This window comes from Struthio camelus, chromosome 18 (assembly GCF_040807025.1).
Source record: "Struthio camelus isolate bStrCam1 chromosome 18, bStrCam1.hap1, whole genome shotgun sequence".
NCBI lineage: Eukaryota > Metazoa > Chordata > Aves > Struthioniformes > Struthionidae > Struthio > Struthio camelus.
The window spans coordinates 15,537,879-15,550,164 of NC_090959.1; the positions used below are offsets into that span (position 1 = coordinate 15,537,879).

The 12,286-nt window shown below is 55.0% G+C and overlaps 1 protein-coding gene across 3 annotated transcripts in view; it reads right to left on the reverse strand.

The window, feature by feature from the left end:
- Window positions 1-12,286, reverse strand: part of LAMA5 (laminin subunit alpha 5) — a 97,063-nt gene that overhangs the window by 38,014 nt on the left and 46,763 nt on the right. For all 3 annotated transcript variants that reach the window (XM_068912938.1, XM_068912937.1, XM_068912936.1), the window contains exons 7-15: window positions 8,295-8,410; window positions 7,455-7,573; window positions 6,476-6,566; window positions 5,558-5,692; window positions 4,965-5,027; window positions 3,409-3,549; window positions 2,857-2,994; window positions 2,057-2,191; window positions 1,113-1,247 (exon numbers count right to left, since the gene is read on the reverse strand). In XM_068912938.1, the coding sequence (XP_068769039.1) occupies window positions 1,113-1,247; window positions 2,057-2,191; window positions 2,857-2,994; window positions 3,409-3,549; window positions 4,965-5,027; window positions 5,558-5,692; window positions 6,476-6,566; window positions 7,455-7,573; window positions 8,295-8,410 (1,073 nt within the window). The remainder of the gene's footprint in view (window positions 1-1,112; window positions 1,248-2,056; window positions 2,192-2,856; window positions 2,995-3,408; window positions 3,550-4,964; window positions 5,028-5,557; window positions 5,693-6,475; window positions 6,567-7,454; window positions 7,574-8,294; window positions 8,411-12,286) is intronic.

Below are 12,286 nucleotides of genomic sequence, written 5' to 3' on the forward strand. Positions count from 1 at the left end.
TAAGTGTATTTCAGTGAGAGGGAGCAGGTATGGGGTGAAGGAAAAGGGGAATGCACGACGACCTCATGCCCAAACTATCGGCACGCGGCAACAGATCAGACACCCACAAAAGGCCGTTTACACCCAAACATCTAAGAGCAGCGTTGAGTTCTGGCCCGTGCCCGCAGCACGAGGCCGCAGGCACCTCCGGCGCCTGAGCAGGAGCAGGCTCCCTGGACAAGCTGCCTCCTGCGAAAGCCCGTGCAGACCCACAGGCTGACACACAGCGAAACGCTGCCCATAAAACAGCACGCTTCTGAAGAAAAAGCAGGTTCTGCTCCTCTCTCCCTGCCACGACTGCTCTACAGCTCCGCGCTTTGGATACCGCTTTGCGCGGCGGGGGGAAAAAACAAAACCCGAGTGACTACTGAACTCCTGCGAAACCACTTCACCCCCGGCTCCCGCCTCTCCAAGGGCCTGCTGCCGGCTCCAGCCCTCGCGAGGCGCGCTCGGCCAGCTGGCCGCGGCTCGGGCGCCCGCCTGCAGCCTGCTGCCAGAGGGTGACGATGCTCTGCCGCTGCTTCCGGCAAACGGTATCACCGAGTATTTTTTTTTTTTTTAAAACGAGCCGCGAGACACGAGCACGTCCGGCTGACCGCCGACGGGGCGGGAGCTGGGGACACGCTGCCCGGAGCGGGCAGGGGGCTGCAGAGGACATCCCGGGGCTGCGGGCCCCCGCCGCGCTGCACCGCTCCAGCCCAAGCCGTCCCGCTCCGGCACCGCCACCGGCACCTCCTCTCCGGACCCCCGAGCGTGCTCCGAACACGTGCTTTGAGCCTGCTCTGGGGAAAAACCGGCGCAGGCAGGCTGCTCCGCTGCTGCTCTAGGGACAGGGAACGAAGCGGGGCAGACCAACCGCGCGGCCCCCACCCCGGGAAGCACTTCTTGGCGATGCTCGCTCGTTACGGAGGCGAACCGCAGGCAGGAGAAGGGGTTCCTGCCGCCAGAGCCAGCCAGATCCGTATGTAACCCTCGGAGGTGGAGTACGGAACGGAAAAACGTTAGAAAGCCAGCCGCCGCAGCTATTCGCGCCTCGCCCGGCGGGGGGACGCGGCGCCGGGGCAGGTACTCACGCGTGCAGCTGGGGTACCCGTAGAAGCCCAGGGCGCACTGGCTGCAGGTGTGTCCCTCAAAATTCGCGTGACATCGGCACTGCCCAGCGGGGCTACAGCTGTTGTCCACCGAGCCCCGGGAGTCACAGGAGCAAGCTGTCGGAGAAGGCATCGCCACGGCGTGACTAAGTGCGCAGGTCTCAGCTGCCACTCGGTCCCGCCGCAATCAGCTGTTTCCATCAGAACTAAATTAATTCCTTTCTTAATCCGCTGGAGAGACAGGGGACACTTTCATCTGGAGTCATTGCCATACCAGGAAAATGCCCTGGAGATTTTTTTTACAGCCCATTCAACGCTTCCCAGCAGTTCAGTAGGTTAATGCACTAAACAGACAAAAAGGCAGGGGCTGGGACAGCAGATCGCAGCGGGGCTGGGACGACGAAGCGGGACTGATAAAAACCGCTTTGTCTCCCCGGCTTTGGCACCATCCACGACCTCCACAGCAAGCCTGCCAAATTTACAGTGCAAATCACATGGGTTTTGATTTCGAGAAACACCAACGTCTTTCTAAAATAGGCCTGTTTTTCAGAAGGTGACGGAGCAACGGGATCTGGACGTTAACCCTCATTAAAGCGTCCCAGGCGAATAACCAAAAATTTGAGATATGTTCGAGTTACTTTTTTTTTTTTAACTGGCTGACACACGCTGATCTGGGAGCCAGGCTGGTTTTTTCCTTTGCTTTCAGCGAGACATCACCCAACGCCGCCCCAAGGAGACCTCCCGACTGGGCTGCCCCATCTGCGCGCGGGTCAGCCTGTCCTCCTGCAGTGCATTAACCGTCTCATTTGACGGCTTGTTTCGGGGAGACATAAGCACCCTGCGTCTTCTTTCGTTACATTGCTCTAAAACACAGACGTCTCCGCCTCTTTATCCGTAGCCGGCGATAACCGCGGCTTGCTCCTTACCGTAGCAGTGGGGGTACGAATGGTGTCCGGGGCTGCAGCGGTCACAGTGAGGCCCGTCAAACTCCGGCTTGCAGAAACATCTCCCAGCGGCGTCGCAGCCTCCCGGCAGCGTCCCGACGGCGCTGCAGCCGCATACTGCAACGGAGAGACGCCTCAGCAGGGGGGCGCGGGGGGCCTCCCCCGCTGGGAGCGCCGTGGAGCAACGCTGACGCCAAAGCGGGGCTTTTTCTGAAGTTCTCAGGCGGGCATTTAGGTGCTGCTCTAAGTGATCAGTGTCAAACACCGCATCTGTTTCCCGGCTCCCCTTTGTCAACATGTGAATCATCTACACTTCCCACGTCCTTCCAGCTCTCTCCTCTTTATCCCTTCTCTGTCCTGCTCCCATCTCCAACTGCTTTGTCCCACCAAGAGCCCAGTTTTCACGTAAGTGCTGGGCTTCCCTCCCTGTTGCTGCCCCTTGCAGACGTCCTCCAAAGCACCCACCAAACCACTTCTCAACCCTTCAAAACCCTTCCAGAAGTCTCTGGCTTTGCTGCAACGTCTACTCCAAGGTGGCAGAGGCAGAGTGCTCCTGCCACGCTGACCGACACCGTGTCACCGTTGCCGAGCGCTCATTTTCTGATGTCCCTTGCCCAGTAAAGAGACCGTAAGCAGGGCAGAGATCGTCTTTGCAGCCTTTGCCACCACCCAGCACAAAAGATCTGACCCGTCCTGGGCCCTCGCGATGTCAGCGCTTGTTGCGCCGGCAGCCGCGTGGCGCAGGCGGAGAGCGCCCACGCGCCGCCGGGGCGGATACGCACGCTGGCACAGCGGGTAGTTGAAGTAGCCGGGAGCGCACTGGTTGCACGCGTGCCCTTCAAAGCCGGTCCGGCACAGACACTGCCCGCTCTCGCTGTCGCAGGTGCCGTCGTACTGACCGGGGCCGGAGCACTGGCAGGCTGCAAAGGAACCAGAGCCCATGAAAACCACCCCCAGGGCTCGCCGCTGACGGCGTTTCACCCAGGACAAGGTTTTCTCCGCAGTGCAGAGGGCACTGGCTTTTCACAGGCTGGGGGGGGGAAGGCGAAAGTATCCAAACTGTCCCCCTCCAGGGTGGAAATGCAGGCACTGGAGCAGCCGTGGGGAATCGAGCGGCTTGCCAGCATGTCCAGGGCAGAGCTCCCGTCCATAGGGAATTCCTCGAGAAACCCCCAAGGCTGAGCGGGTCAGGGCTGGGTGGGAAATACCAACAGAAGTCATGGGAATTTGTCACTTGGAAGCGGGGCCGGAGAATTCCTGCTCCGCAGACCGAGCAGGGCAGCGGGGGGAGACGCGCGCTTCCCCGGAGGGAGGCTCGGGGCCGAGGCACTCACGCTGGCAGCTGGGTCCGTGGTGGCCCGGCGCACACTGGTCGCAGCGCGCTCCCTGGAAGTTGGGCTTGCACACGCACATGCCCACCCGAGGGTCCTTGCGACAGGCGTTGCCTTCTGTCCCACCGGCGTAGCAGTCGCAGTCTGGAAGAGGGGGGGGGACACACAGCAACAACGCACGCCGCTCTCAGACATCTCTGCCGCGAGGCAGCAGGGAGCGAGGAAGCCTGGCAATCCTGGCCCCGCTCCACCAGTGCTTTCCCACCGGGACAGGAAAAGGGTCGCAATGAGGTGACGGCTCAAGGGCTGGCCTCTGGGTGCAGCTGTCTCACTGAGCACTGCTCCGGCCACCAGCGCGCCTGGTTCACGGGGTTGCAGGGCAGTACAGCAGATGTGCAAGGCGCTGGGCGGCAATAGGGGAAGGCAGAGGGCAGACAGATGCTCACTGCGCAAGCCTGGGCAGGGCTGAGCCGCAGCAGCACAGCCGGGAGCTCTGCAGCGATGACCAAAGCCTTCAGAGAACCTGGGTGGGTTTGGGGCTCTCTGGTCACTCCAGGCTCAGCAGCGTTTGGGGATCTCCCATTGCCAGGGAAGGCTGGGGCTCCAGGCCAGCGATGCTGAGACCCTCGGCCAGCCCTGCATTCGCCGCCTGTCCCGAGCATGCGGCAATGGCCTGGGGCGCAGGGCTGGGGGAGGGCAGTGCAGAAACCGTCTGAGAACCGGAGGAAGGAGGAGGTGAGGAAATGAGAAGGGAAGTGAGAAATTCCAGACCAGGAAAGAAAAATCTGCCTGGAAGATAAAGAGTTCAAAATATCAGAAGGAAGGAAAAGGTTATCTGGAGCGCCCTGGGAAGCATGAGGCAAGGGAGAACTCAGCGGGAAAGGAGACAAAAAAAAAAGACGGGGAAGAAATGGACTCAGAGGGGTAAGGATGAGAGACGAGAGAGGTGGAAGGGAACAAGGATAAGGGCATGTTAGAGAATTCAAAGCAACAGAGAAAGCAAGAGTGACCGGACCTGACGTCTGCACGTGCTTCCCAGATGCTTGCAGCAGTGCTGCGGAGGCAAGCACACACGTGGTGCCCCCAGGAAAGGTTTGTGCCGGAGGAGGGCACAGGCTCAGCCCAGCTGTGCCTTCCACGGCTGGGAAAACGGAGAGCATGCAGACGTGGCAGAAGGACAAGCTCAAAGGCTGGGATCTGGGAGAACTTAGCTCAGTTTCGAGCTCAGCCACAGTCTTCACGTGATGTTAGGGGTTTTCCTGCAGAAAGGCCAGAAGGGACCTCCCCACATGGCACAGATGGCAGAATCGAGCACAGAATTAGGCAGTTGCTCTGTGCTAGAGCTTCCCCATTGATAAAAAAAAGGAATCATAATACTTCTTTCCTTCCACCCTTCAGTTGCCTCCTCTCTCAGAGGCACAAGCTCTGCATATCAGGGCCGTCGCTCACAATGTATGTGCGCAGTAAGCCGAGGACCTGACCTTGCCTTGGGTGGTGAGATATAATACTACTACTAGCAGGGAGATTGCCAAAGCAGCAAGTAAAATTGCATTGCTTACTTATTATTTGTCCTGCAGGGAGCACTTGTTCTCCAGTATCGTTGTGAGTGAAAGCCGGAATAGCTACGTGGAGAAAGAGACATTGCACCAAGTCATCTCATACATGCTCAAAGAAATCCTGCCTGGAGTATCAGTGGGTTGATGGTCCCCACTAACCGGGGACCATCTAAACGGGCTGAACTAAACGGGCTGAACAAAAACATGGACCATGAGAACAAGATGCACACATCCCACTGAACAAAAATTAACTCTAGCCAATTTCAACCTTCCCTTAGGCTCTGGAGAGAGCTCTGTCTCTCTCCTACACAGAAACCAAGCGATGAGCCTTCAGCCAAATGGAAAACTCCCCATTGACTCCAGAGAGCCAGGACTGGGTTCATCGCAGTTCTGCGCTGCTCCAGGCTCCATCGAAGCCAAACGGGGGCTTGTCCGTGCCTGCGGGTACCCCTGCTGAGGGCAAGGGAATTCAGCAGCGATGCCCGGCGAGCCAGGGGCTGTAACATTAGTCCTTCTTGCAGCTGCTGGATCTGCAGGGTTTCAGACCTCGTCACCCGTGTGCCAGCTCCCCCCAACTGAGCTGCCCTGGCACTTACGGTAGCAGTGTGGGAAGTCGAGGTACCCCTCAGCACAGGCATCACAGTGCTCCCCGGTGTAGTTGGGCTTGCAGTAACAGCGCCCGGTGAGGTCCTCGCAGGTGCCGTCTGTGAAGTCTGACTCACAGTTGCAACCTGTGGACAGCGAGAAGACGGCAGCGGTCATCCCCGAAAACAACCCTCACCAGCCACAAGCACAGGAGGGATATCATTGCAACCATCAGCCAGAGAGCAAAGAGCCTCCGCTGTCTGCTGCAAATGCTCTCCAAAAATCAAAGGTATGATTGCCCCTTTGAATGGGGTCTGGCTTAGGGGAACTGCTGCCCACTATCCTTGTCATATCGCAGGGTCCTAAGAAAAGCAGCACAAACCCAACTCACTTCTCCGCAAATTACCCTGGAGAGAAGGTGGCCACACACTGCTGCTACGAGGCAGTGCAGAAGAACCAAAATATCACAACCAGCAGAACGAGCTGGGCTTCCCAGCCAGACGGCTATAACCAACCGCTGCCTGGAAATCCCTGTCTACTGCATGGAGAGCTACAGACTGCTACTGCCAGCTGAAAGGATGCGGAAACGGTAGCTGAGACTGGACCTCTCTGCAGGCACAGTAGGGTTGAGAATACATTTTTAGCTCATTCTAGTTTTGGAATATGCAACCACTTCTGATTTCATGGCTGCTGCGGACACACATGCTGTCTGTGCGCACGGGCAGCTGTGTGCGTACACGCATTTCCCTGGGCAGCGTCAGCTGCAGAAGAAACTGCACAGCTGTGCATGGCTCACGTGGCCACGTCTGTCATGGTGCTGCTGGCCCACTACACCAGAAAAATCTCTCAGTCCGATACTCCAGACCACCCTCCCCAGTGTCACAAAGACCAAGACAGCATCTACGACCTGCAGGGCAAATCACACTCACGATAGCAAATGTACGGAGAGTCGATTGGGTGATCAGGGGATCGGTAGTATCCCGGGATGCATCTCTCGCAGTTAATGCCCGTGGTGTGATGCTGAAAGACAGAGAGAGATAGAAGAGCATGAGTTCCTCTGCCAAACAGGAGAGGATTCAAGCTCATCTGCCAGATTTGCTTGCAACTTCAGGATCAAGAGGGAGCAACTCAGGAACGTCAGTACATGGAAGACCCATATCTGCTCAAAATTCCACATAAGCCCATCTGAAAATGAGGTTTTTCCTGCAAACTGTGTATCGTCCCATCAGCCCTATCCAAGTTTCAGGTTCACACCTGACCTCAAGCCCATTCTGCTCGTTTCAAATGGTAAAATGTCCTGACTGCTTTCGCTAGGACGACACAAGCGATCCGTTTCTTTGCAGCAAGACTGTAGAACTGAAAGTCACTCCAGATTCCTGCCACGACATGAATAAGCCCACTGTCACCTTGGCAGCAGAAGAGCTACTAGACTACTCTATAGGCACTTTTTTGGGGAACCTCAAAGGCTGAGGAGATCAGCATTTCAGTGGTCAGACAGCGATCCAGAGAGACGGCAGCACCTGAGCATTGCAAACTAGGCAGGGACTTTCCAATGTGTTCAGCATCAGCTTCACTCTGTTCCCTCCGGAGGTCAAAGACCCAACTCCCCCGGATTCCGGGAGAAGCAGATGCAAACCAATGCTCGGTGCCTCAGAAGACCTACCCAGAAAGCGTTAGAAAGGCAACGTTACTCTAGCAGAGGGATGGCTAGGAATTCCAGTGCTTTTTCATTGCTAGTGCACATGTCTTAAACCTGTTGCCAAGAGCCCAAATTTCCAGGATACCTAATTAAGATAACAGTGTGGGGGGGGTGGAGAGGGAGTTTGCCAGCAAGGCAGCACTCCAGGTTGACAGTGCAAACACACACAAGGATCTGCAACAGCTTCTATCATACACCTTCTGGCCTACCTGACAGTCGATGCAAACACCTCCCCCTTCAAACTTGTCTTCACGATTTCTGCTGGCTTTGTGGTGATCCACCTCCGGGTCGTAGTAGCAGTCGTAGGCGTGGCCATTGCAATTGCAAGCTGAAAACAGAGACATCAGTTAAGGCACTGCTCCTTGAAGGTCCTTCTGCCTGATCTCAAGATCAAACCCTTCCTCATGGGTCCGATACTGTACAGGTTACATTTCAATGGGGAATGCAGCTCAAATGCAGCTGGAGGGTTGTGTGCTCTTTCAGAGCTTCCAGAGGTCTTCAAAAGCATGGGAGAACAGGCTCTTTCACAAGGTCTAGTCTACAAACTGAAAAAGGCAGCAGGCATAAAACCAGAAGTAAAATATGCACGGGCATGTAGAGACAAGAAAGAGATATCATCCAATTTCGAGACCTCAAGTGGTTTGGTGCAGAGGGCAACATTCCCGACTGTATCTGCTTTTACCCCACCAGGGATGGAGGTGAGCTGTAAAGTTCAACACAGGGTGAGGGTGTTCTTTATAAACCCACAGGAACAAGATCCAACTGTCCTTTGCGGCTTTCAATTTATAACAGATCAAGTGATGTAATTACGCTCCATGCTTTGCATTCCCAGTGCAGCATAAATTCCAGTGTCGGCATCTAGCAAAGGGTTCTGCTAAACAAATAAAGATGTCCTGCATGTAAACAGATCCGAACCCAATTCATCTTGGAGACAGAATTGAGCAACCGGACTTGCCTGCGTGAACCCTACGGTCTGATCCGTGCTTTGCTCCCGCCTGCAAAACAGCTGGAAAAGAAGGAAAACCCAACTTCAGCCATCAGCTACTTACGCTGGCATTCGTTTGCGCTGTCGGCGGTGGCTGGCTTCCACGGGAACTGGTTGAAGCCGGGGCAGCAGCGATCGCAGGAGCCGCCGCAGGTGTTGTGTTGGCAGTCACACTGCAGCCTGGAGGGGAGAAGGCAGACTTTGACTTTTGAAGTTTTGGCTCTACGAGCCAAACACCAACTCTTCCTCCTCTGGTGCCGTTCCCTCCCTTTTTTCTTTTCCTCCCCCATTGTCCCCTTCTTTCTCTGCAAGCAGACAGGAACAGAAGCATAGCACTCTCAGCGTGCCCTTGTCCAGCCAGCCCCACAGACAAGAGAAGGGTGACATGGCCGGAGGGGGCAGCGGCGGAAACCTGAGCCCAAGCAAATTACCTGACCGGGAGCTGCTTGACGCAGGTGACGAGCAGCCAGCGCCGGGCAGGGGCAGCGTGGAAGGAATAAACGCTAGCCCAGAGCCAGAGAGGGATGGGGCTGCACAGGTCACCTCCAGGTGTACCTCTGCTTCCAAAGAGGAAGGCCGTGAAGTGTGAATTTAAGTGGAATTTTAAGTTTTTAGCAGACGCTTGCCCCCGTCTCGCTGTGAAACGCCCCCCCCTGCTTTTCTCAGCTCACGCGAGCAGGGCTGCGCTGAGTAAAGAGGCAGCTCCGCAGAGGCCGGGCAAGCAATCTCGACAGCCGACCAAAGGCTCTCATCCCTCTCGACCACCACGTTAATTCATTAACGTCGGTGACATCACCTCCAAAACTTCCACTGAGCAGAAGGTGATTCCCCGTCCAACAAAAACGCTTTCTGTTGTATTAGATTAAGGATATAATACAGCGTGTTCCAGCTTTTATCTGTGCAATTACTCACTCCCCCCAGGGCAGGCCTGCCACTCCCAGCTCTCCCTCCTCCAATGCTTTTCCATTCAAAAGCAGCGCTTAAAAATAAATGTAATTTCTTAAAACATTAGAAATAAACGAAGCAGTTCATTCTGGGCGAGAAGCAAGGATGCGGGCAGAGTCTTCCACGGCTGCAACGAGCTGCTACTGCTGTGTGTTTCCACCTGTGCGTATTTTAAAGATGTGAGACCGGCAAGCACGTACGTGGTGAACAGCCAGACAGAGGCAGCAGCACGGCACAAATGAACTCATTTTCACGAAATACGGAATGAGCTGAAAGTCTGGGGGAACCCGAGCTGAACACACACACAGCGCCGCTGAAGACGTTGCTTCAGAAAGCGGGGTGAGCCTCGGCAGGTCCGCGCTGCGCTCGCGGCCTTGCTCAGCCCTCCCGGCGTCCTCTCCTTGCAAGCTCCACCAAACGTCAGCTGCAGCTGCCTCTCTGCATCCTCCTCACACCCCATCCTCACCGTGTCCCCAGGCCAGGCTGTGGCCAGGAGCAGCCACAAAGCTGAGCCCCAGAGGGGTTTGTTAGTAGCCCACACTGCGGAAACACACCCTGAAACATTCACCAGGGACTTTGTTCTCACGAGGTTGTGCAGACCCAAGAGGGAGATCTGAGGAGCAGGCTAACATCTGGCCCCGCTTCTGTAATGATGCTATCCACAAACGCCTTACATGGCTTGACCACTGCCCAACACTTCCAAGAAAACAAAATTTCCTTACGTTTTTCATGGCAGCAACCAGAGACAAAGAATAAACTGTGTACAAATACGTGCTGAGCAAGATGATCTCTGAGTCCGGGAATGTATAAACCTGCTGAACAGTGTTAATCTCACTAACGAGGACATGGCTCTAGCTGCACACCCTGGCTCTCTAACAGTCAAGATGTTTGAAAAGCATTGGTTCGGTTCCCAGAACGCAAAGAGATGGCACTCTGAGCGAAAATGCACTTTTCAAATGGAGAAGGAGCTATTTATTTAGTCTCTGCTGTCCTGAGTCAGCAATGATCTCTCAGAGAGCTCGTCTGTCACGGCAGCTTTACTGCACCTTGTGCCGAGTCTACCCTGCTAATGACTTATGGACAAACGTGCGTAAGCTACAATATTTACGTGTTTCATTGATTGAATATATACAAGGAAGAAGAGGCAGCAGCTGAGTTCACATAACGCACGTATTTCCTGGTCACCCTGCCTTAAAAATGAAACCTCGGCCTTCCCCCTGGAACTGATGCACAACAGCGGAGGGCACAAAGCGTTCCCAGCGAGTAGCTCTGTTGGAGCTCACGGGGCGGCACACAAGAAGCACAGCATCTGGATTTGGCCAGGGCAGAGGGGCAGCACAACCAGGAAAAAAAGACCCTTGTTCGAATTCCTTCTGATCGCGCTGAGGGAAAGCCACCTGCAGAATGGACTTGCTGGGTCCTCGCTGGCGCCCACCTCGCTGCTCACGTGGTTTGCTAGGGGAAAAGTTTGTGTCTCATCCTGCTCGTGTTCCCCTGTCACCAGAAGATCTTTCCTTCCCTCTCCTCAATTCAGCCCAATCCATCTTGGTGCTAACAGAGCCAGCTGCGAAAAGTGCAAACGGCCCTTAGGGAGGCTGCATCTGCCCGCGCACCGCAGGCCCTTGCGCTCAAGCACCAACACCGGGACCAGCTTGGCTGCCAACTTAGCATGTCTGAAAGCGCAGCTGCCATATCTTGGCGCTTCAGAGAAACTTTCCCAAGTTGGATAAACATTTTCATTTATGGCCAGGAAGCCAGCTCATGAAACGTGCTCCATCACGTCCTAAAATCTTTGCCAAGATTTCCATCTCGCCTCACCTCTACGAGAGCGTTCCTCCTGCCTTTCTGGGCAACAAGCACAAAAAACACAGGCATGTGCAGAACAGAGAAGTTAAAACAAGAGGCAGGGACCTCCCAGATACGCCAAGACATCATCAGGATTTCTAATAGGCCCAGAAAAAACGGACTCCGTGTCTCCCTCTGTTTGCATCTCCTTGCCTTGCTGCTGTCAAACGCCAGCATTGAAGAGGCAGGAGATGTGCTGTCGGACACACCGCACCACCCTCCCCGAGGGGTTATACGGATTTATGAAAGAACGACGGGGTCCTGACAGCTGCGGCCAACAACACGGCCAGCCCGCGTGACCGCAGCCCCGGCGGCCTCTGCGGCGGCTCTCGCCATGCAACGTGACGCCAGGTATCGCCACGCTAGCTCCAGGCTAGGGAGACGTTGCGTCAGGACAATGGGGTGGGAGCGCCTGTCCCTTGGTGCCGGCCTCAGCGAGAAGGCTGCAAACAGCTGCTGCCAGAGCCGTGGAGAAACAGCAGCCTTTCCCCTGATTACTCATTTTCTCAATTTAAAGACAAGCATAATTTCACTTCCTTCCACCCAGCCATACCACCTCCTAGGGAGTCTGGTTGGAGGAAATGTAAGAAATAAGGGCTCAAAACCCATCTCCTCACTACCAACATCTTTTTGGAAACAAAATCTGTTACAGTTATTACTGGGCAAGCATCCAGCTAGCTGGTCCCCCACTATCACACTCCTGCTGTCATCTTTGCACTTCTGAGCTTGCTAACAGATCACAGCAATACCATGAGAAGTTCTTCTATTTACTCAGCTTCCTTCTCCAGATGCATCCCCCAAAAGGCCTTAGAGACGTTATGTGCTCATGGTCCAAAGCACCCAAGTAGGAAATGTTTTCTCCTCTGGCAAGTGCAATCTGCTCTGGGTGAAATGCAACAGCTGTTAACGAACACGCGGTTTGGGACCAACAGCGAAGACCCCAAATGCATCCAAATGAAAGCAGAGGAGGGAAATTCTTGGAGGCAGAGACAGTCATCAGCAGAACTGGCATTGAATAAGGCTCCCAACTCATCTATCTTCCCTCAATTTTCCCTCCCTTCCTAGAGTACTCTGAGCCATCAATATACCCAAGAAATGTCGGAGCATCTCTATGTTAAAAAACCACTTTGCACCACAAAGACCACCTGCTCTGCTACACTAGTGTACTGTGCATCCAGCAACACCAACGTCCAAAACAAAACTAAGGAACAGTACATTCAAATATTTATGAACTTCCCTTTGTCAGGGAGTTAAGCACACTGACGC